Source organism: Heloderma suspectum, chromosome 3 (genome assembly GCF_057233095.1).
Source record: "Heloderma suspectum isolate Gila_16-S chromosome 3, 16-S_ref, whole genome shotgun sequence".
NCBI classification, from domain to species: domain Eukaryota; kingdom Metazoa; phylum Chordata; class Lepidosauria; order Squamata; family Helodermatidae; genus Heloderma; species Heloderma suspectum.
Genome location: NC_139460.1, coordinates 162,436,713 through 162,462,551, shown reverse-complemented (window position 1 = coordinate 162,462,551; position 25,839 = coordinate 162,436,713). Strand labels below are relative to the sequence as shown.

Here is a 25,839-nt window from a genome sequence, read left to right as displayed (position 1 = left end):
GAGAATGCTCAGTTCTCTCAACAAACCTCCAAGAATCTTTGAGGGCAGCCATGACAGTTAAATTGGTATAAAATTGGTACAAGCATTTAGTGTAGATATGCCCAAAGGCAAGACTAGAAAGCACCCATGGAGACTCTGTTATATGAACCTTCCTCACTCCAAGGCATAAGACCACTAAAAGAAGTTGGGATTCTATTCTGTGACCAGCAAAAGGACTTAGAGGGGCTGTTCACATGTCACACTAACCCATGGTGGGTGGCAAGCTACGGTGGGTAGGTGGTTATGCAAACAACCTACTGTGGTGCCATCAGACAATCAGGCAAACAAGCTACACAGAGTAATTTATTTCACCCCCCTCACCCTTCCTCCTCCTGTAGTCCTCCCACCCAGCTGGGCAGGCATTCCCAGCTTCCTTTGCGGTGGGAACAGAGATCTCTTGAGAGCACCACAGAAGTGGCAGTATTTTTGGCCACTCTTGCTGAGCAGCAATATAAGTGATATCTGTAACCCATGCTGGCATTAACAGTCATGCTAACCTGCCATAGGTAAAATCACTCTAGTAAGACTGTGGGTTCTGAGGTCACTTTCTCAGGGGAATTAACCCATCAAGGGTGGGAAAAACATCCCCCACATGACACGGTAGTTCATCATGGGCAGCTCAGGCTGCTTACCCACCGTTGCTTAGCATTATGTCAGAACCCAGCCAGCATGTGTTAAGCAAGAATTAAGAGACAGGTCAGCTTGTGTAAAGTGTGGCTATTTGTTGTTGTTGTTTGTTTTTCACTTAACAAAAGAGCAGATATTTGTTGGAGAAAATGTCAAAAGAATATAACAGAAAGCTATTTGTATAAATGTATGTATTGCCTCTTTGTGCATAGGTGTGAACTGCAAGTCTTATTATGCTTTGGTTCATAATCTTCAGTCCGCCAAGAGGATAATTCACATTTTAGACAAAATACGAAATTATCTGGTTATTGTTGTTTTAAGTAATGAAGTGGTAAATAGTTGCAGAAGTGATGGCTTTTACTTGGGTTTGCTTGGATATGAAGTGTTGTTTTATTACACACACAGGGGGGGGGGGAGAAACTATAAGAGGCAGTAGGGAAAACATGCCCCAAGGGTTTGAAATCTAGGACAGAATTATGTTGTCTTTGTCTAAGGAAGAATATGGTATACACAGGCCTTCCCGAAACAACTCCAGTGTAGATTGTCTAAAGACTAATCAAGAGCTTAGGAGTAGCTAAGGGACTGAACTGCGACCTACCTTACGTAATGGTTGTACAGCTTACTGAAATATGAAGGGCTCTAAGGACTTCTAGGCACTGTATTAGGATAATAATATGGTCAAAACATTATGAATTTAAGATAATCACAACGCTGGTATAATAGGATAATTATCAGGAACCTCTCTACTGTCTGTCAGTAATACCCCCGTCCCTCAGTAAGCTGCTGGTAACCCCGTGCTGGTTTGCAAGGTTAAAAAAAATCTAAACGTGAAAAGCTTTGTGAGTGGGCTGCTGTATGAAATATCAAGAATATCAGCAAGTGTAACTATCCTTCGTCTTAGCAGAGCTGAAATTTTGCTAGTAAAAACCTGCATACGGTAAGACCATACCTCTTCAGAATGCCACCAAGAATTTGTATGTTTGAATGCTCCCCAGCTAAACCCTCGGCATGTGGAAAGCTAGCTAGAAGGATAGCCTTTTCTCTGATGTGCTAGCTTTTAATTGCAAGGAGGTTTTATATCCTTGAATATACAAACACTCCCCACCCCACATTCCCACCCCACTGCATTCTGAAGTAGTGCAATCTTAGGCTGGATCTATACTTACCACCTTTTTTCACTTCCAATGAGGTTTCACCGTCCGCCTTTCACACTACGCAGTAGCTGCCTCGAAGTGGAACTGGAATTTCCCACTTCCGTGCTCCCACTTTCAGTACCCTAATATCCCAGTATTTCCCCTTAATGTGCTCTGATTTTCCGCCTTCGCTACCGTATTTGGTCGTAGTCCCCTTCCTCTCCTGTCCATATACAGCGGTGTTTGTATTTCCCTCCTGTCCAATCACAGCTCTCGACAGCCCCATGTCTTCTTCCGGCTACCGACTGCATAGCTTCCTCAGCAGCCCCCGTTTCCTCAGCAACAAGCAAAGGGCTGGATGTGTGCGTGCTTGTCTGATCTCGGAAGCTAAGTGGGGTCAGCCCCCATCAGTAGTTGGATGGGCGACTGCCTGGGAATCAGGCTTCCTGCACTGAGCAGCAGGTTGTTCTATTCCTTCAAATGAGATTAAGTTTTACCCCTTCCTATCCCCTGCTCAGGATGTTGTTTTTTTTTTAATTAAGGTGTTATCCTCGCAGAATTGGGGCTTCTCTGCGATGGTTTTTTTTTCTAATTCAGGCATGATCTTCGAAGCTTCGAAGTTGTGAAGCATCACAACTTCAAAGATTGTGCCTGAATTAGAAAAAAAAAAAAAAAATCACGGAGAAGCCCTGATTCTGCAAGGATAATGCCTTAATTTAAAAAAAAACATCCTGAGCGGGGAATAGGAGGGGGTAAAACAGTCTCATTTGAAGGGATAGAATAACTCCCTGCTCAATGCAGGAAGCCTGATTCCCAGGCTGTTCGCCCATCCAACTACTGACCAGGGCCGACCCTGCTTAGCTTCCGAGATCAGACAAGCGCGCACAGGAAAACAGCAGGAAAACAGCACAGCGCTCGAGTGTGAACCGAGCTCGCACAATCAATGAAGCACTGCAACGGGGAAAATGGGTGAGTGTAAATAATCACGTTTTAATGCGACAGCGTTTAACCCGATGGGACACTGAATTCAATGCGATGGCGGGTGCAATGTAGATCGGTCCTTAGGCAAGCTGTAGAGTATGATATTCCTGAATATGTAGTTCACCTCTTGCATATATTGTATTGCTTACCAGCAGTAAAGACCATCTGATAACTCATAAATATTAACAACAGTTTCTCCTTTTCAGTCATAAGCTTCCTTCCTACCCTCTGTGACAGGGAGCTGAAGTGACCAGCTATGTTGCTGACTATGAAGTACCGGCTGTCACAGGGTTAGAAATCAACCCCGGTCAATCAATTGGTAAAGTCATCTAACTCACAGGCATCCAGCAAATTCACAGAAGCAAATATCCCTGCAATGTCAGGGGGTTGGACTTGATGAACTTTGAAGTCTCTTCCAAATCTATGATGCCTGTGGACCATAAAAGGTATCAGGCTGGGACTTTGCTTAAGCCTGACCGTTGTGAGTTCAGGTCTCAGAGTCAGAGCCCTCTTCAAGCCTTGAAAGTAATGATGTGCAGGATTGGAGCCTGCAAGTGCTAGGCAGTATACCTTGTGTTCTGTCTCTTTATGAGACAAGCCAAAAGCTTGAGCATGAGCAAACCATGTGAAAGAACAGTTTCACTTTTGGAGCAGAAGCCTGTATTGGACCCTGGTTGGGCCTGTAGAATTTGCTCAGGGCCTGGAACAATCCTAGACACAGATGGACCAGTAATCCCTGTTACGTTGTACTCCGCCCACCCTCCAAAGTTTCTCTACCCATTTTTCTGTAATAATAGCTGAATCTTTAGAAAATGTCTAGAGTGTGCTGCTTTTCTCACATATACAATAGTATAAAGTCTTTAGTTTGGCAGGGTCTGATATCATTAGGACCTCTTCTGCCATTGCCTGGATGGGGTTCTGCACACTGCACATCAAGCTCTAGACGTATCTCAAGCCACCAGCCCCAGGGCCCCTGTGCTGGCAACTCTCCAGGTCTAGATTTTGAGTATAGTCACCTGTGGCTCTCTCCTGGGTCTGACACTGGGACTAGCTAGCCTCTGCTGTTTCTTTACTGTAGTTATAATGCTGAGACTATGATTATATATATATATATATATATATATATATATTCATTCCCCACTTTCTTTTTCACCCTAATCTGGCTTGCAAATGCCAGTCAGCTATAATGATCATGGTTTCAAAAGTCCTACTTGATGCTGTTTAGGGATTTGACTGTAGATTTGCTGACAATCAATCCTCCATCATAAATCTCAGCAAGACATCACACCTGTTATGGATTGCCAATGGATTATGCCCTTTGCCAGTCATGCCAAGAGGAATGATTTCTCAACTGGATATTTTTGTGGGCTTTCCATAAATACGACACATTTGGCTGGATTCTAGAGAAAGCATAAGAACAGTCCTCCTGGATTTAGACCATCTAACCCAGCATCCTGCCAGCTGCCACCAGGAAGTGACAAGCAACAGCCATCATTCCTCACAGCCCTCAGCATATCAAATAAAATAGGGTGCTGTTTTTATTTTTATTGTTGTTGTTTTAAATTGAGCTTTTAATATGTTTTATGATTGTTTTAAGTAAGTTTTATTTTTATTTTATTTTAAATGTTGGTTGTTATTATTATTACTGTTGTTAGCTGGCGCCGTGAGCACCATTTCCTTGGTGGAAAGGCAGGGTATTCATCAACTAAATAAATAACATGAGCACTGAATGTAAAGTCCCCAGCATGGCTGGTTGGGGAATACTGGGAGTCATAGGACTTTTTTCTGTCTAAACGTGCATAAGATTGTGGCCCAAATTCAGCTGGTTTGGGCTGGAATTGCTTTCTTGCAAGGAGCATAGGAAGCCGCCTTATACTGAGTCAGACCCTTGGTCCATCTAGCCCAGTATTGTCAACACTGACTAGCCCTATCTAGAAATGCTGGTGATTGAACCTGGGCCCCATCTATATGGCACCGCTTTGACCTACTCCCACCCCGTCGCAACTGCACAGCAATGCGGCTTCAAGTCAGCATGCTCTGCGATACACCCATGATGCACTGCGTGCTTCCCTTACAGACTCGCCATGCCTTCTGTGGCCATTTCACTGAAATGTGCAGCTGCGGTCCCGTGAGTGTGCGGGTGCGACACTTCAGTGGCTGTTTTGTATTTGAGGGACTCTGCTGTGTCTTTCCATCCCTTTTTAGGTAAAAAGCGAGTATGCTCCTTCCTTCCCGCACCATCAGTTTGTCAGTACCCTAGCCCGAGACTCTTGCAATGGTTCACACTCACAAGCATGAGCGCTACATACCTAGCCATTGCTCTGAAATGGTGGCCGGAGCGATGCTGGTCCTTTCCCAAGACGCCTCCCCCCCCCAGCCCTTGGGTACTGAGTCCACAACCGTTGCAAAGATATGAAGCTGCAAAAATGTGCAAAAGTGTGATTAAATAGGTGAAAATGCCCCTCTGTGCCTCTATAACTGCACAGCTGCAAAGGGATGGGGGGAATAAAGGGGCCTCACAGAGTGACACAGGCATTATGCACACCTACAACACGCCCACTGCAAAATGCAAAGTCGATTTGGGGAAGGAACAGATAGGGGAAATCTGCAGCAAACCCAAAAAATCGCAGTAAAACGACTCCTTGGAACTCTGCATTTTCCGGGCAAAAAGCACGGATGGCTGCGAAGTCACAACTGCATCATCTATCACGAAGGACTACGACTTGCAACTCGCCCAGAGTAAAAGCCCAGTGTAGATGGGGCCCTGGGGCCTTCTACATGGAAAGCAGCTGCTCTACCACTGACCAGCAGCCTCTCCCTTACATACCTGTAGTACTTCTAAATATTCAAACAGTATTCATAAATACTAATACATACATTTTCTCAATAATCCTTACAACAACCATATACGGTTAACCAATATTATTATCCTCCTCTCCATTTTGCAAAAGGGAGGCTGACGGGAAGAGACAGCGGCCTGCATAAAGCCACCTATTGAGTTCCAAGGGATGAGGAGAGACTGAAACCAGGGAGCTTAGTTCGTAGCTCATTCTTTCGAGCTACACTAAGATTGCTGCCAAAAGTATTTAGTTTTTCATGCTGGTTGGTGGACAGATTTTTGCCTTCCAGTCTGGGAATTCTTATTCCTACCAATTAAATTGGGAGTGAAGCTGGTTTAACCTAGTATCAAAAGGAGCACATACATAATTGGCATCTATATTGTAATGTGCTGAGAGAGTTTTTCTGGCAGTGATGAAGCCTCTGGCACTTATTGGCTGAGCTCATGCGATGCCTTCAGAGTGCTCACGAACATCTGAGTGCTAAGAAGCAGGAGGAGGGGGGAGTTATTATTATTATATTATATTATTATAATATTATTAGAAGCAGGAGGAGGGGGGAGCTATTATTCTTCACGCTCTTCTGAGAAAAGCCATACCTGGTAAAATTCAGCTCTTACAAACACAGAGGCCAGCTCAATGTCAGAATAAGCAAACAGGTGAACAAGGCAATGAGGGGTGGGGGATGAATTTCACAAACTAATTTGAACTAACTATACATAGCACATATATCCGTCACCACACGTAGCACACAGATCCACATTCATATATACAGAAACTCACACACATAACATGCACATTCATACCCACCCATAACACACAGCCATTCTCACACATAACACCCCCCATTCGGATACACAAAGCAGTCATGCACGCACACTCCCTCACACATAAGCACCCCTTTCCTGTAAGTAACATACACATACACCCACAGATAATGCACATGTAAACACGCCACACACAGGTCCCCCACCCATATGCTTCAAAAAAGCATTCCATTGCTAGCAGTGGGAGGCTTTTTCCAAACCTAACTGCCACACAGGAAGTGGGGTGATGGGGGGGGTCACAGCAGGAAGGCAGGCAAGAGTTAACCCTTTTCCCAGCTGAGCCCCCCCACCCCCGTTGCCCTGACTGTGCTGCAATTACATTGGGAGTGGGGGCTGGGAAAACCCATTAGCTTCAATGGAAGGCTTTTCCAAGCCTAATTGCTTGGGGGGGGGGCTGGATGGAGAGTCTGATGTGCCACAGTTTTCCCACCAATGCCATATATAAAACAACCCCAGTACTCCATTTCTGAAAGACCCCTCCTCAGTTTCAGTTAGGGATGTCAGAGAATTTCGCCACGAATCTCGGGGAGGCCGAATGCCAGTGCATTCGGCCCCCCGAAATTGGTGGCAAAATGTTTACGTAGACTAGACGTGCCAAAATAAGGAACGCAAGTGGCGGCACCCATGGGCACCGCCATTTGCGTACGCGCGGTTTTCTTTTTGTTTTTTACTCAGCCGTGATAGGCTACGTAAACATTTACGTAGCCTATCACGGCTGACTGCAGGGACGCAAACGGCAGCGGCTACGGCCGCCGCCATTTGCGGCCTGGCTGGCCAGGATTCGGGGGGGAGGGACAGAGCGCCTCCCCCCCACCAGAATTTCAGGGGGGAGGGACAGAGTGCCTCCCCCCCACCACGAATCAAATTTCGCTCAAGGTAAGTGACTTTCGTACATCCCTAGTTTCAGTCTTCTTTCATTGCTGAAAAATACCCTCCGAAAACCCTGATCCTGGGTCCATTTTCCTCTGAAATCCATTGATTTCAATGTGTGTTTTACCTCAATAAGCACCACTTGTCCTTGTGCCTTTTCCTTACTCCTTTTTTTAGCATCCCTAATTCAGCCCAATTTGCAGTGCTGCTTAAAATGTAAATGGAGCTGCTTGTCGAGTGCCCCTTTCCCGCAAGCATTTTTATAGAAACATGTCTTCCAATTGCTCCCTGCTGCTTGAAATAGAGAACAGTTGCTTGGTTTGCTTTAAGACTGATCCACTGCAGCACTCTGCAGTTCTACTGCTCAGCTGTGATGTTCCAGATCCCACACAAGCCATCTCAGCCCTTCTCTGCTCTGTGATAATATTTACTAGGAAGGAAATCCCAGATTTCCGATACATAGCACACAGACTTCTTACCGAGAATAAATACACTCGGGGAAATGAAGTGGGAGGTTATACAGAGGAGCAATGGGAGGGGGGGAGGAAGCCTCTATTTAAAGAAGAAATGTATTTAAACATCAGCCAAATGACATCATTTTCATACCATCCACAACGGAAGCTTAAAGACCCAAATATTCCACAAGCCATTAGTTTCTCAGTGCCCTGCAAGGGATTAAAGTATGTCTTAATCAACTGCTAAAGCAGAAAGGAAGGCCAAATCCTAGATATTAGCAAAGCTTGGTAACAGTGGCATTAGGGACTTTGCTTTTACTGCAATCTAGTCAATGAAAATGGACTGCTGACCTCCGCGGCAAGGCAATATGCCGCCTTACCATTCTGAGCTCAACATCTTGGCGGAAACAAGGACACAAAACACTGCACACACTTCTTAATGGAAGTTACCCACAGCTGTCTTCTACACCCATGCACAGTGGTTTTGTTTGAGTCTCGCAGTGAGAGGAAAAATCTGGAATGGCCAGCAGAGAAAGAAGGAATAAAGGAAATTATTGTGAAAGGCATTTGTGCAGCTTTTCTGAAGTCTTTCTCTATGCCTTGGCTATATTTAGTTTCAATGCCATCATTTCTACACTCAGGGCAAGCTCCCAGTTCTATGTCTTTTCCCTCCTGGAAGCCAGCACCAGCGTAAGTTAAGAATGATTGTACACTTTTAAGGGAAGGGCTGCTGAAATGCCCAGTTCTCATTAGACTGAACCTGCTCAGAAGCCTTTGTGCAAAACCCCCTCAGTGGCTGCTACAGCCCAGCATTACACATCTTCGGGTTTCTCCTTCCCCACCAGCAGTACCCAATGTGCTTTTCTATGTTGGGCTGCAAACACAGAACAGAAGCAATGAGAAATTGCAATAGTGCCACTCTGAGGAAGGCGTTACCTGGCTTTTGACCTAATCTTTTGAAATGGTGCCTATATTTTTCAAGCTGAAAGGAAAACATCTTTGCATTCAATATTAATTTAATAACTGTCAATATATATTATATGACCTATCTCCTCTACGTCCTAGGGCTTGCCCTAGGATAAATAGCACCAAGTGAGGAGTGCCTTTGGTGCCACTCCTGCACACCTTGGTTCACCTACGCAGCCTTCTATGTGCAGTGCCAAGTAACCTGTGTTTCTGGAAACCTTGCCCACCATTACTGACCTTTTCACTGAACAACCCCTGATAAGCTTCTAAGGACCTGCAGGAACAGGGTTCTACAGAACACAATTTGACAGTCGCTGGTATAACAGACAAGACCAAAGGTCAGGTGGCCATGAAACTCTGAATCTCCACATTTGGAGGTTCCTGCTCCGGCAAAACCTTGGAAGCATTTCAAGGGGAGCAAAACCAGTTCCTCTATCATCTACTTTTCACCATGTTATGACAGTTTACGAACACGTCAGCCTGAAAAAGCAGAGATCCTGGTCACCCGGTGTCATCCCGCACACATGTAATTGCATCTAGAGGGAGTCTTTTCAGATCTTATTATGAACACGTAGAGGTTGTGCGATACCCTACACATACACAAAGCCATATAAGCATCTGAAACAAGTGATGGTATTGTTGTTTTGAGTTTTTAAACCAATCTCTGTTACCTGTAGAAAGGGGGGAGGTGTAAAATAAAACTGAAAGGCCCCCAGATATTGCTCTCCGTATTCTGCATTTACGGGTGACTGACAGACCACGGCTTTCGTAGAATACAAATGGCAACAGAAAAGTGCTGGGGGGGGGAAGGAGTGTGCTTTTCAAAGTGAAATGTTTGACAGACTTAACAGCTTTTTGAAATAAAACCTGATGAAATCTCAAATAGAAAAAAAGTCTATCTCCACAGTACATGAGAGATTACATTTCAACAGGCTAGGTTTACTACCCTTAGACAGATGCAGATTGGATTTAGTTATTTATTTATTTCCCTGGCACGTGGTTTTCTATTCAATAAATAAATAAATACCACTACTACAGCTTCTTTTTTAACTGAAGTCTAGTTTGTCTTCTGCTGCTCTGGATGCTGAAGGCTAGAGTATGAAACACATTTGTGGGCTACTGTTGTCACAACCCAAAAGCAATTTCAAAGCCTGTTACTGGGAAGTCCACCCTGAGATTTGTTCCTGACTTGCCTTTCTCCAGCAGTCACATTTGAAACTGAAGAAACAAAACAAGAAGAGGGTCTGGAAATCCACCTTCCTTTAGAAACCATGGGCCAGTTCACACACATATAAGGTATGGTCATTGTTTGAAACTGCAGCATCAAGTGCAGGCATTTGCACATGTCAACAAATCAAACAACAGAGACAGAACTATAATATAACCTCACATCATCACAAACAAAAAGGCCCAATTCAGACATTTACCTGGGTGGTGACAGTCTGTGACAGACAGAAGCAGCAAAAAAAAAAAAAAAAGTTTTAAAATACTAGCAAAACTTCTTAGAAGGCATGCACATATCTCTAATTTACCACCCCATCTCTCCCTAAAACAAAATTTAGGGAAAATTTGGATGTTCTGAGAATGTGGGAGGGAATCTAACAGAGATGGATAAGACATTTCACAGGGGAAGGTGTGTGTGTGTGTTCTGTTATATTTCTACTCTCATCTGTAGGCTGGCTGAGGGGCCTCAGGAAATGATGTAAGTGCTGCACTTCTGGTGGGGATGAACCACCAGTGGGATGTCATGCTGCTGGATATCCTTTGGCCTACCAAAAGCTCCACTGCCTTAGGGTTTGAACTGGCAATGTTCTGCTGGCACAGTGTGTGTGTGTGTGGGGGGGGGGGTGGACAGGGTGTACCACGGGCTGGGGCAGAGATGTAACATCCTAACCCCCTTCACCCCAGAACTGGTGTGACTGCACTAGCCCTGGTACTGGCATAGTTCATTCTCTCCCATCTCAGTCCACAGGAAGCAAAAAGAAAAAGCTGCCTTCCATCCTGCCTACAGTGAAACAGCAGAGCACAGGATGCGGCAGTTCTTCCGTTGGCATATTTCCCTCCACCACCAATGTTAGGTAGAATTGCCCTGCAAGTCTCTCGATAACTGAGTCTTTTCCCAACCTACTGATATCCATTTAGCTTCCAGGCGCAGGAGAGTTAAGGAGGACTGATCAGCCCCAGCTCTTTCCTCGGTTCTCACAAGTCCCGGATCCTTCAAGAACACAATTTTTAAAGAGAAGTTACAGTCGCTAGAAGTGCATGCTCCAGCTTTTATATTCATTGTGCAAATCCATCCAACTTCCCTTGAAGAAACCATCAGGCTGCTTTGAATTTGGCCACAACTGTGCATACATGGAAAATGCACTCCACTCTGCATGGCTGGTTTTGCTGGTTCACCTGTTGTTGTGCCATATGCCTGACGTGTACATTAAGGGGGGGGGAGTCATGTTGCTCACTGTTTTAATGTGAGAAGTGGCATGCCCTTACAAAATGGCTGTCGCCATTGTTACTTCAGTGAGTTTACGGAAGATATGGGGCCTCTCCGCCCTTAATCGTGGGTTCAGGACATCCTGCAAACCTCCTGTGCACTGCAATTCTGCCTCTTGTGAGGGCACGAGAGGCCCAGCCATCAAATATCTCAGAACAGAACAGTAGCATGTGGGCAGTTGGAGGGGAAACCTGCAATCATATCACACTGTGGCATGTATTTAAAAAAAGACAAACAAAATATATTTTTTCTGAGCAAAACACTTTTTAAAAGTTATTTATTAATCAATGTGAGACAATTCTGTGAAGGGGAGAAAAAGCAAACTTAATCCTGGGGAAATCGGAGGGAAATCTGAGAGAAAAGAGCAATTAAATTGTGAGGAGGAATTGTAGGGTGGGAGAGGAAGCAATTAATTGAGGGAGATAGGAATAAGAGTAATTGGGGGAAAAGGGAAATTAATTCTGAGAAGGAGGAAAGGCAATTCATGTTTCAATGAGAGAATCAGGAATGAACTGTGGAAGCAGCAGAAGGGCTTAAGGATGCAATCCTATACCCATTTATCTACAAGTAAGCCTCATTGAACTCAAGGGGACTTACTACTAAGTATACACATATAGTATTGCATTGTACATTCCACTGATTTCAGTGGGGGAGATGTGCTTAACTTATCTATTGATATCAATGGTACCTACGAGTGCTTCATTTTAGCTGGACTGCACCTTGCATAAATACTTCCAGTGAGGCAAAACCTGCCTCCTTGCTGCATGTGCAGAAAATCTAAATAGTCCACCTTAACAATGCACTGTTATACTGTAGGGAGAAGGGAATGTAGGGCAGTGGTTGCATAGGGGTGACTTGAGCTGGTCAGCTCTTTCCTCAGCTGAGGTCCTGACCCAAAAACCTCTATTATTGTTGTCTGCATTGCGGTCTAACAAAGATTTATTTAGTCGTCCTGCAAATACTGCAGGCACATTCCAAAGGAAACAAATTACAATTCCAAATCAGCACTACGCTAGTTAACTTTTGAGTTTAAGGCATACCACAACAGTGGTAATTCACACAAAACCAAAAAATATGTGATAAACTGCCAAGCAGCATTTACAGATCTGATTTCCCAGGAATAAGCTCCTTTGCTTTTCTTGCCGCAGAAGCACAGAAAAGGGGACCATTAGAGCTAGAACTCCTCTCTTGCAAATATAGTGAGCTGCTCCTGATATTATTAGAAGGTCTTTACTTTCTTCTTAAGATGGTAAGGCATCCTGCTGTTATTAAGCATTCCAACAGTACTGGCTGTCGCTTTCAACTCTTGTGAGCAGTACAGTAAAAGGCAGGTGTGTGCATCGGTTCCTTTGAAAACAATGAAATTAAAGTGCATAGTTTGATGCTTAAGTTCCATGGATTTCAAAGGGGGATTAAGCACACATTATGTACAAGCGCACGCAAGACAGCCCCAGTGTCAGGTTTGCTTGTTTTAGAAAAGCCACATTGGAAGGGGTGGGGGTGATTTGGGGCAGCAGGGAGGTAGGGGCAATGCCTACGCCCTTTCTGGCCCTGCAGGTTCTCTAGGCTAAATTCCACTCCCACAATCAGCTTTCCTCCTTCCCTGCATTCAAACTGCAGGGAGCAGGGGTGCCCTTCCCATGACACTTCTTTGTTCTGAAACTTGTGGATTGTCATGAATGGGGGTGCGTGCTGCCTAACCGGGCCCACTGCAGTGGGAGTGCCTAAACAACCTAAAGATGCTCCATTTCTGGGGGGGGGGGGGTAGTGTTGCATCCAAACCCAAACCTGCCTCATTCACAACAACCCACAATTTATTTATATCTTTTAAAAAGTGGGCCGTGGTGACATGCAAACCAGGCCGATGTAATATGAAATAGGCTGCCACACACAAGCATGTGCATGAATGCAACTGTGCATCCAAACACACACCATGCAAACGGTTCCCTATCCATTAAGGAAATTGCACATGGATACTGATGCCTTTGGTGGCTTGGAGCAATTGTATGGAAAGGCTTTCTTTTTTTCTTTTTCAGTTCATCTCTCATCATGCTTTCTTACACAGACAACATATGATTTTTCTGCACTGCAGAAGGTGAACTTGCCTTAAGGCCTCCACTGGAGACTGCTTCACTAGCAAAATTGTGCCCAGGATGAAGCATACTGATTGACCTCAGTGTGACATCACAAAACATGACACTGTGTCAGCACTGCATGGGCATTACAGAGAGTTACCCCGGGGGAAAAATGACACAAGCCATTGACTCCTAAGATCAATCAAAATAGCTTCAAGGAGAAATACTGGTAATCTAAGACTCATGGTTCTCGCATTACATTTCCTTTAAAAAAAGGTTGTCCATCTCAACCGTGTCTCCATGTTTGCATTTGTCTGAGCAATGTATGATGCAAGCCAGAAGCTCACAGACATTTCCTGTGTTGACTTTGACAGTACCAAATGTAAATCTGAGATCACAGAAGTTGCTGTAGCTGATACCTGAGAGCTACCAGCTCAAGTTACATTATTCATACACACACACTCACACGCGAATACCTGCAAAAAATCCACTGTAACATGAGAATCAGTTTGGGGGCCTCTTCATATATTTCAATTGCCCCTTGGAAGCCTATAAAACATGTGAGTGACCAAGCCAAACTCAGTCCGCTAGCCACATCAGGCAACACACCAATGGCTCAAAAAAGCACTCCATTTTTGCCATGCCTGCTGGGCCACATCGTTTGGTGTGGTGTATCACACATTGCGTAGGCCTGCCTTATCCAAAAATAAACTCACACTAGGAAAAAGCACACATTAGATCTCCAGTGCAAATAAAGTTAGTCATGACTGAGTCCCACTGAAAGCAATGGGACTTCAGTTAGTTGAGACTAACTTGTTCCTTTGGTTTTCAGGTCACCTAATCCAATGCATATTAACTTAAAAGTAAGTCCCTCAGTGGGGCCTATGCCCAAATAAGTGTGCATAGGATTGCAGCCTCCGCAAGCCTACTCACATTTACCAGGAAGCAAGCCGCACTGAACGCAGTGGGAATTACTTCTTAGAAAGCATGCCTAGAATTGCACCATTAGTCGACACACACTTTAGCTGGTTTAAAGCCAAGTACTGTAATGTATAAAGCAGTGTAATGAATTCAATACGCCAAAAGTATCATTTCCTTGTGAATGATTGTGAATGTATGAATTGGGCAATTGCTCTTTATTTGTTGTCTGATACAATTACTTGCAGCAGGGGGGTAGTGGCAACCTAAACAACATTTGTGCCACATTTTATACCTTACAAAACACACACACACTTTTTTTCACATGGGGAGATTCATCTGAGATGCAATATTTTTAAATCGGAAATGTTAGCATATAAAGCTGTCCTTAGTATTATCCTCTCCCACTGAGACTCAACTGAATCAACAACAGTTCTGGAGCAAGGAGCAGACGGATTGTTGCATTTGTGAAGGATGAGGACACTTCTGACTATAATGTAGAAAGATCTTTGAGGGACAAAAGATACTATATCACGTATAGATTACTATGATATCTCTACGCACTCAGAGTTTGCAAGTTATGAAGGCTGCACAGTAACCAATACATAAAGGATGATATGAAACATGGAAACACATAAGCCATGGATTATATAAGAATCATTGCCACATACTCCCAAATGGAGTATGGCTAGTTGTATCCTTGCCTATTATTATTAATTATACAGCACCATTTGTGTAAATGGTGCTTCAAAGACTTTCATAAGCCAACCCCCCGCCCCCCATCAGGTCCCAGATCTCAAGGAGTTTACAATCTCTAATTGACTTTGGGGGAAGTAACACAGGGAGAGGAAGTAGTAGCATCGAACTCTTTTTAACAGATATGAGCATCACCAAATATAAATGCTGCTCTTCACAGAAATACTAAAACATAGATTTGTCTTTTTCTGTTGAGCAGGTCAGTCTGTCCCATGAAATGTGGAATGTGTCAAGTGTTTTCTGCCCCAAACCAAATTTCAGCTTAATTTTCGGCGAAGCAGAATTGTGTACTTAAAAAGTTGTCAAATGTAAATGGGTCACTGTTTTCATATCTTAAACATCTGTTGTTTATACCCAAGAAAGCACACTGGGGGCAAGGAAATTAATTCCCCAATTGCTGTCAACTGAGTTAGGAAACAGCAATAAACAGCTTACTGTAAAGCCGCTAGCTACAATAAAACTGCTGTCAATAAAGTGCAGCTGATATGGTTTTGCTGTGCCAGAAAAATACATCCTTTGAAAATGAAAATCTGAAATGGTAACTAGAAGATCCTTCCTTGTCCCTGTACACAAAGGAACTATATCACAAAACTCTGATAGCATTGAACTCTCACCATCTTTTTTTCCACCACAGGTGATGCGATTTAAGACAGTTATACATTGCACATCAATGGGAAAGCAACCTTAATGATTCATACACACACAAAAACACCGCATGCACACGTGCACGCACACACACACACACACACACGGGGACCCAGTAAATTAAAGGAAAGGGAAGTGGGAAGCTTCTTGGAGCTTTAACTGAATGTCTCTGTGTACAAAAAAAGAAAAAAGATTTCTTCTAGCTTAGCATTTCTACGGCTGCTATTGAAAACAGTACTATCGCTTAAGGTTATATTCCAATTTCCATTACAACCCCCTGTTTTCACATGCTTTTCACTTCCCCGCAAAGTTCTTCTTTTCCGCTGAAGTTTTCCGCACTTGGTCTCAGCTCAAAGATGAATTTCTTTAGGCAGCTGAAAAAAACCTGCTAACTTTTATTTATTTTATTAATGGGGGTGAGGGGGCTGTACTGCATTTTCACAGTCTTTCGAAGTTCTTAAAGCCTTTATTCATTGTTACGTACGTGTGTGCGCACGCGTGTGTGTGTGTGTGCATGCATGTGTGTAAATAACTAAAGTCTGGCACATTTTATAAGTACTTTTTTTGGCCAGTCTTCACTGAACGCACCCTGATTTTCAAACAGTCAAAATCATAAGACAATCAAAATCAAAGCATTTCATTCAATAACATGTGTTACGTCAAATTGTTCATAAACTGCTGTTTCACTGTGAATTCCCAAAACTCCTGTTTCTGCCTACAAACCCAGGTTTATGAGAATGCTTAATAGAGGCTCTGTTGGTGTCCTTTTTATCAGCTCTTATCACAAATATAAGGAAATAAATCACTGCACAACAAGCCACCTGGGATGGGATTGTGCCTTCTTAGTTTAGTTAACTGCAGCCCTGGCTTCCTGTTGCAGTTTTCAACAGCACTCAAGGGTGCCTGTTGAACTCTCCATATATTTTACAGTTATCTATGCTGTTATTTATAATTCTGTCCCATTGGAGTTTATGGTAGACATGATACCACTGGGGCATGCAGTTGACCATGAACGTGATGAAGGGTAATTAATAGAGTTCATAATTATTGCAGCTCTAGGCTGAAGCACACACAGAGCAACCTGGGGGACCTAGGTTTAGTCAATGATGGGAAACTCACCACCCTAGATGTTGTCAGGTTTTGCCTTCCTATGAGACTATCATCAGTCTTCAGGTCTTGAGGCAGAGGCCTTATCTAGCAGGCCACTTTGAAAAGCTTAGTAGACCTCAAAATGGCCCATCCTCCTCTACTATTTTGCAGGATTTGACCAAGCTTTGATTGACTCCCAGTCTATTTTTTCTGAATGGCCGTGAGCATGATCTAACCCCAGACAAACATTTTTGGGTAATAATGGCCAACCAACAAAGAGTATTTCTTGCTGTTCAGTGGCCCTGCTCAGCAATGCCTTTCCTCTCCCCTCCCCCACATACTTTCCCCCCTGCCTACAGACTCTCTTTTTCTATTTTGGCACACACTGCCACATGTCTGGCACATATAGAAACGGCTTAAACCTCAGCCAGACTCACTAACAGATACTCCTTCTGGCACCAGATCAAATATCTCAACCTATTTATCCAGCTCCTGAGAAGACAGTATTTGGCACTAAGTGGATGCATTTTGGATGCAACATTAAAGTATGGTTTAATGTTTTATGAATGAGCACTCCCTTCCCTCTCCTCCTCTGGCACGGACATGAGGAGGCAATTGGAAGCATTTACTTTCATTTTCAACTAACCACAATTGGTTGTTATATCTGAACCAGGAGAATCTGTGGTTAGTTTTAACTATGGTTTGTCCAAACAAGCCAATTTCAAACTGTGGTTTATGATCTCAGATTGTTCATATAAACCATAGTTAAAACTAACGGATCACACATAACAAACTGCCGTTAGTTGAAAATGGAAGCAAAGGCTTCCAATTTCCTCTTCACGTCCACATCAGAGGGGAGGGCAAAGCAGACTCATTCACATAACACTAAACTATGGTGTAGCATTTTGTCTCGAAGGCCATTGCTTTGAGCGTAATGTGTTCTATGGTATGGCTTTATAGTCATTTTTATCCTTCAATATCCATCTTCTCATACCTGACAATAGAACCATTTGCAATTTCCATGCAAGTCTGTTTAATGGAATTTTATGCACTTATTTTTTCTGCAGCATATACATAGGTTTTCATGATTGGTATTTAAGAGATCCTGTGTTTTAGGCACTTAAATCCCAATCCACAACTCACAATCATAAGTACTTGCATTTAAGCATATTGGTATGAGAATCCTCAATATCTTCACTAACGTATCTGCTATAGAACTCAGAATAATATTCCAGTAACAATATTCCAGATGCACTACTGTACTTTGTGACGTTTCATTGGTGTAGTGTAAAAATATTCTAATCCTAAACATTTATTTCTTGCCCTAGCAAATACTAGGATCAGCCCATTAACCCCAATGATTCCAATCCATGTTATCCAGTGACTCAAATCCAGGCTTGTTTATGATTTCTTTTTTAATGATAACAATAATCTAAAGGACCAGGAAAGCCATAAATAGAACCCTCAAACAATCTGAACATCAGCTACAAGACATCTGTAAAGGAATGTGGGATATAAAATGTAAAACCCAATGTATTAAAGGACAATTAAATCTAAACCTTTCACAATGCAAACAATTTTGAAAGGTTAAGGTGTTTAGAGCAACCAAATTCCATTGTCTCCTAAAACCATACTGACAGTGGATATACATTCATTGTGTTATTAAACTTATCCTGGTGAAGGTTTTGTTGATGTTTTGCATATTCTTGAAGGACCAACCTTTGAAAAAGCAGCTGATTTTGTAGAGTGACAGCTCTACTATTTTACAGAGCCAACCTACAAGTTTCATGTGGGTATAAACACAGAGTACTATCTAGATTCTGTTCACCTGCACCTACACCAATCTGGGTAAATCAAATGGGAAAACAAATCTTGTGCAGCTTCTATATACTCCTACAGTCCTTGTCTGGAAGAAGTTTCCACTGGATTATGTCCCAAGCCAACAATTACCAGAATAGAGACTATCAAGGTCAACCTTCCCCAAAGTGTTCACCACACTAGCTGGGGATAATTGAAATTGAAGTCCCACACATCTGGAGGGCAACAATTTGGGAAAGGCTAATCTAGATCATGAATAGCAGAGTGAAACTCCCACCTGCAAAACCATGCAATATGCCCATCTATTCCTTTTTTACTGGGTACAATCCACTGGATGTTCTGCAGAAGTTCCACTGAACTAAATGGGTGCTATGCCAGGACATTTTGATCCATTTCAACATGGCTTGTGAAGGTCATCTTCCAGTGGATTGTGCTCTTCACCTGTATCTTATGACTCTGTATGAACTAACCATACACTGATGGTTTTGGCCCAAACCTTAAACAACAAAACTAAGTAACTATTTTTACACCTAGCTCCTAAACACATTTACTTGCAAATAAATGTGTTTAGGAGCTGTCTACACTGCTGTCTACACAATGCCTTTCCAAGTACGTGTGTTTAGGCTTACTGCTTTAAATGCCATGCCCTAATGAAAAGCATAATGACAATGTACCAGTTTCTCCATACATCCTGCCACCAATGGCTACAACAGCAAGCAACATAATCTTCACAAAACAAAGAACCTAGATGTCTATTTTTTAATCCAGCCTTGCCATTTAGACCAAAATGGGCAACTGAATAAAGGTGTCTATACGCACCTCAATATCAGCCCTTACCTACCTTTCCATTAGTTACAAAAGTGGCTGTCCTGTTGCTGTAAAAAAAAAAACCCCAACAACATACAGGTTCTCAGTGGCTCAGGTGATGCCTTGCCTTCTCAATAAAGATGGCCCAAAATGAAGGTAACGGTTTTGTACTGTTCAAAAGCTTGCTACCATACCAGTGAAACAGGGCACTATCTGAATAATTCTGGATCATATCTATCCTTGCATGGGCTCTCAAAAAAAATAATAATCAGGACAGGACTTATTTAAATCAGCACTTCTACATTTACAGTTATGAGACTATTAAAACTATAAGTCAATTTTTTTGTAACAGTAATATAGAAGAAGATAAAACAGGATATGTTGATTTTTATGTTTCCCTACCCTGAACTGTCAAGTCTCTTGAGTGGTGTTTACATGCTCTGCCAGGTAAAGCATTTTGTGTTTGTGATTTTAATCCCCATTTGACTCCTCAAAGAAGTTAAGTCTCATTCTTGTAACGGAGCCCAGGAAATGAGAACTAAGTGGAACAAAATCGCTTAACATCAAAACAATGTCAGATATTTCTGTAATAAAAATGGAAGGGACAGGGTCGGGGGAGCATTGTCTAATCTCAGGTTCTGCTCATTGCATCGAGGTTTAATGGTCAGTGGGGTGTTGTTGTTCTTTTGAAGTTGTCTGGACAGAAGTCTACAAATGACTGTAAACGTTAGTTTGAGAGCATAGCCGTGCTTCAAAATACTTATGAAAGAGTGTTCTGTGAGAAGATCCCCCCCTTTCAAATCCCTTTTAACAAGTTTATTGAGTGTTCTGGGGGTCGTTATGTCCACAAGATATCTCCTGAGTGTGAGCTTTAAATACAGTGCCTTGTTATCAGAGAGACATTCAAAAGTCAAAATGCAATTTCGAGAAACATAACATACAGCTTGGGAAATGACTCAAACTAACAGAATGGTCACTATCCATCTCTAATGGCACAAACCTATCAGAGTGTGCCTTGCTCTGTTCTCTGGCTATGGACCTTGTGATCAACCCAAACAATCCACCATAACTCAGGAGAATATAACGCCAACCGTCATATGTGCTAAAGCTAAAGCCTTAGACAATCGATGCACTGAAAACTAAGCACTAAGGAGCTACAGCAAAACATGCTAGCTTAACTACTGGTCGCTTCAGTGTGACTATCATTAAATAAAAGGTTTCTTTGGCTTTAGTACCAGTTTGAACTGTCCCTCCCCCCATTTCTTACCTACTGCAGGATTGGCAGCAAGCCAGCCCAAGCCACATAGTACCTTAGTGCCATCTACAGGCTCATTCTGACATTCTAATTTAGTGGCAAAAGACAAGCACCAGTGAAATGAATTAGACAGCACCACATTGAAATCTTTATTAGCAAGGAATTATTTGACCTAAAAAAAGAAAGAAAAATAACTCCAAAACCCTACTGCTGGATTTAGTTGAAATATGAGTTTTCCCAGCCTACTAATCCTTCTTCGTATGGCATATTTCACAGCTTTAAATGAGTTAAGACAGATTACTTATGCACCACTAATATGAGAACATATTTACAATGGGATGGGGTTTTCTTCTGCATAATTATTTTTTTTTATTCAAAGCAAATGCATTCCTTTTGAAAAATGTACTTTGGCCATTTTTAAAAACACACACACACACACACCAAACTAAAAATCCTCTTCTCTAATAGACACACAACTTTACTATGGTGCAACAAAACGCATTGTGATTCAAAACAGAGGAAGACTTCCTGATAGCTTAGTTATATCCTGCCCAACAAACACAGCGCAACACAGTCTTTGAGCCTTTGGGAGGACATAGTTAACCCCCTGAACAACAATAACTTAACAAATGTTCCAGATCAGTTTGCAACAAATGGGAAAAAACAAAACACACTTCAGCCAACCTCATGTGAAACTTCAACTTTTCTTTGATCAGAAGTTAACATATTTAATCCTGAAACAGTCAATATTGTTTTCCCTTTGACTTGGATTTGGCAGACTGAGAAATGTGTGTGTGTGTGTGTGTATGTGTGTGTGTGTATATATATATATATATATATATATATATATATATATATATATATATATATTCTTCAGTAAACCTCTAGAGTCTATACTGATGTTTTTGACAAACTTTACACAATTGCTTTAGGCTCTGAATAGGTGTATGTGTGTGTGACTCTACCTGCGCATGAGTGTGTGCATATTGTTCTTTCTAAAAAATAATAATAATAAGTTGCTGACTTATAACTTTGGACCATCATATTCATTCTACAAATGCATAGTCCTGCTGTCCCAGAGAGATAGCAAATGGACAGGTTCTCTCCCCGCCCTTCCCTTCTCCATCCAAATTATAACTAAGCTAAAATTACGGTGAAAGAAAAACACATCCTGGCACTTTAATACTGGTTGAGCGGGCACTTGTATGCAGTACTTATAGACCAGTAAAAGTGCTCGTTTACCTGTCTGGTGTGCAAGGGGCCCTTTGTCTTGAAGCCTCCTTGGGAACTGCACTCTGAGGCACTGAAGTGATCTGAACTAGTGGAAGAGCGTTTGGAAAGGGTATCACAGCCCCCAACAAAGGTGTTGTCCAAAGGGAGCTCCTGAATCACATGATGTTTTTTCACCGAGACGGGGGTGTCAGGCTTAAGATGGAAAGCAGACTGTGGAGAGGCAGATTTGTAATGCTTAGCAAGGTCAGGGCTGTTAGGCTTAAAAGTGGTGGGTGGTGCAGTGCCCCAGTCAAATCGTCCTATACTTTGCTCCTCCAGCTCAGCTGGAAGGCTAATGGTCCCGTTGATAGGTTCGTGAACTGCATCCTCAGGTTTGGATTCCTCAATGGTAACAAAATTCAACAGGGAACTCTTGGGTGACTTCCGTTTCTTCCTCTTCTTCTTCTTGTTCTGTTTATTCTCCTGGTTGGGAGACATCCACTCGGCGCCTTGCTTGCTCCTTTGGGCAGCTTTGAACCTGGAAGCATGGCGGCAGCGGACCAGAACAGTGACAAATATTACCACAATGACAACCATGGCACCTGCCACAATAGCAATCATTATTGTCAAGTAGTCCTCATTTTGATAAGGCTGGCTGCTGTCCCCGATGTTCCTATCCAAGGGCGTTTCCATAGTCCTGCGGATCAAGTCATAAATATAAGAAGCATTTCCAGCTGTGTCGTTGACATACAAAAACACAAGGACAAGAGTATGTAAGGATTTAGGATAACCCAGGTCACTAATATTGACCACTAACCGATGCAGCCCCACGTCAGTCAGAGTAGGTTTTTCTTCCAGAGTTATGTTACCCGTCACCGGATCAATACGAAACAAACCTTTGTTGTTTCCACTTACTATTGTGTATTTAAGTTCAGCATTCATGCCCGTGTCAATGTCAACAGCAAACACTTCAGCCACTACAGAGCCAGGGATAGCTGAGAGAGGTACCAGCTTAAAAGAAGTATTAGAAGGTGGGTAGATGACCACGGGGCTGTTGTCGTTAACATCCATGACATTAATGGTGACTTTTGCAGTAGAAGAGCGGGGTGGATGCCCTCCATCAATTGCCTTGACGTCAAAGGTGTAGGAACTCTGCTGCTCCCGGTCAAAAGAAACGTTTGATTTTATAACTCCAGAGTAAGGATCCAGAACAAAGTTCTCATTGTCATTCAGGATGGAAAGAGTCACAGCTTTATTATCTCCTGCATCTGCATCAGTTACCGTGATCACTCCTACGGTGCTATACTTTGGTAGGTTCTCCGACACAAAAAACTGAAAATGATTATGAGTAAATTTGGGACTGTTGTCATTCTCATCCAGTACTGTCACAATCACAGCAGCTTGACTCTGCAGGGGAGGGGTACCATTGTCTCGGGCCGTAACAGTAAAAATGAACCTCTCCTGCTCTTCTCTGTCAAAGACCCGGGAGGCTGTCAAAACCCCCGTCTTTCGATCCAAATCAAAAAAGGAGGCATTGGGGCCAAGCTGATAAACAATGTCGGCATTTTTCCCACTGTCCTCATCCGTGGCACTAATAGTGGTTAAGTACAGACCACGGCGGTTGTTTTCCGAAACAGACAGCTCAATTACCGGCTGGCTGAAAATTGGAGGGTTGTCATTTTCATCCTCCAGCTTAACTCTTACCAGGGCAGTCTGGTTCAAACTGGGCTTGCCAGAATCGGAGGCAACTATTTTAAAGCTGAATTCTTTGGTGCCCTCGTAGTCCAGCAAGGAAGAGGTCTCTAACAAGTACTGGTTGTCGTAAACAGCCTTCAAGTGGAATGGCACCTCTCTCTCAATGAAACAGATCACTTTGCCATTCACATCAGTATCCTTATCTGAGACTGTAATGAGGGCAATCTTAGTATTGACAGGATCTTTCTCAGATAAGTACACTGTGCCATTGATGGGACTTATAATATACCTGAGGTCTATATTAGGGGGGTTATCATTAACATCAGTCACATTGATAGTAACAGTTGCCCGGGCAGGTGTAGAACTACCATCACTGGCCAGCACTGTCACCTTGTGGATTGCAGTCTCCTCTCGGTCTAAGGCCCTCTGGACTGTAATCAGCCCAGTTGTGTTGTTTAAAGCAAAGAGTCTTTTAGTTGCAGGAGCAACCTGGGCACCAAAAATATATCTGATTTCTGCATTGCTTCCTATATCTGCATCGGTGGCATGAAGTTGAATGACGGAAGTACCTACAGGGGCATTCTCTGGTATGTGAACCTCCACCTGACTCTCTTTAAAAACCGGCCTGTTGTCATTGACATCACTTACTGTGACCTGGAGGATGGCCGTGCTGGATTTCTGTGGCGTTCCTCCATCCTCGACTTTGATTTTCATCACATAGGTATCTTTCTGCTCTCGGTCCAAGTTCTGCTGCACTATCAGTTGAGGCCACTTCTCGCCTTCCGGCGTTTCCACAATATCCAGCCCAAAGACGCTTTGCCCATTCAGAAGTTCATAGTGCTGCACCCCATTGAAACCAGTGTCAGGGTCTGTGGCGGATGGGATTGGAAAGCGGCTGTTGATCAGAGTGTTTTCAGGTATGGAGATGTTGATTACAGGGGATGGAAACATGGGGGCATTGTCATTGGTATCTTTCACAATGATTTTGATCTTGATCAGCCGAAAAAAGTCATTGGGGAGAATCACCACCTCCAGTTCAAAGAAGCACTCATTCTCTTCAGCATAGGCAGCTCCAGCACAGAGTCTTTCTCTGTCAATTCGGTTGGAGGTGGTAAAGATCTCCCCCGTGGTGCTGGACACTTTCACCAAAGGGGCATCCCCTGCTTTGGAGACCAGTCTGTAGACAAGACTAGCACTGGTTCCTGTGGCAGCATTGATGTGAGAAATGTTCAAATCCTTTGGTATGTTCCCAATGGGGACGTTTTCTGGCAGCTCCTCTCGGATCGTGTAAATAAGTTCTTGAGCTACAGCAGAATCCAGCCTTAAACAGGCAATCAGGGCAGCCAACAGGTAAAAATCCCTCAGGTCCATGATAATGTGTTTATAGCTCCTTCTTGGGGTTTTAGGATTTCAAGGTTTCCACAAAGGAGTGCTGCCTTGTTCGCAAGAGGACTGCAGGATGCATCACATCACAGCTCTCACTTCCCGACAGCCACTGTCAACACAATCACAACAACAACAACAAAAAACAAGTGTTATTGTCTCATTTTAACTGACACCACATGGAACCGCTAAGTCCCGCTCCACATTTCTGCAACGCACACACACACTTGCAAATGAGAAACACTTGCCACCTGCTTCCTTCCTTCCTTCTCTCTCTCTCTCTCATACACACACACATGACAAGAGAGGGAGACCGAGAGGGAAATTCTCCATGAATAGACCACCACTAGTAATTGCACATATTGAGAATGAAATTAACTAGTTGCAGGGGGGCGGGGGGGAGAGATGCAATTCATACACTCTTGCCCAGACCAGTCCAGAGCACTGTGCATATCATACAATGCTTTCCCTTTCCACCCATAAATTTGATGTAAGTTGAAAAAAATTCATAGCACGAATGGTACACTAACTGCAATTTAAAGCGTCATGCATCCTGCCCTCCCCCAATTAAATTACCTAGCTAGATTTTCCTTTCCTCTTGCTTGTATGCTTCACCCTATGCTTGTGCTACTAGATGGTGTAGGATACAGAAGGATTCAGACAAGCTGCGGGCACCGCTGTTTCTGCAGCAGCTCTCTGGTTACTTCCCATCCTTTCTAAAGGAGACAATAACAGGACTTCTAGTTTCTTCCCAAATGTCACCTTCTCCAGATGTTGCAGTGTGCGTGGCTCGCTTCTGCCTGACAATGTTCAACTTCAACATAGAAGATTTTGGGAGGAGGCGTCTAGGACCAACTCAGAAGCAGCAAGCCAGATGTTTACCAAAAAAAAACAAAAAAGGCAGAAAGATGCTATTTGGGGTTTGTTTGTTTGTTTCTTTGATGGGGGTTGCGTGTGTGG

General features: G+C 43.1%; 1 protein-coding gene across 1 annotated transcript in view; it reads right to left on the bottom strand.

Annotated features, from left to right (window-relative positions):
* PCDH9 (protocadherin 9) overlaps positions 1-25,839 on the bottom strand; it is a 1,250,417-nt gene that overhangs the window by 1,223,315 nt on the left and 1,263 nt on the right. Inside the window, exon 2 of the mRNA XM_084844860.1 lies at positions 21,832-24,991. Within this exon, the coding sequence (XP_084700986.1) occupies positions 21,832-24,867 (3,036 nt within the window). The 5' untranslated portion in view covers positions 24,868-24,991. The remainder of the gene's footprint in view (positions 1-21,831; positions 24,992-25,839) is intronic.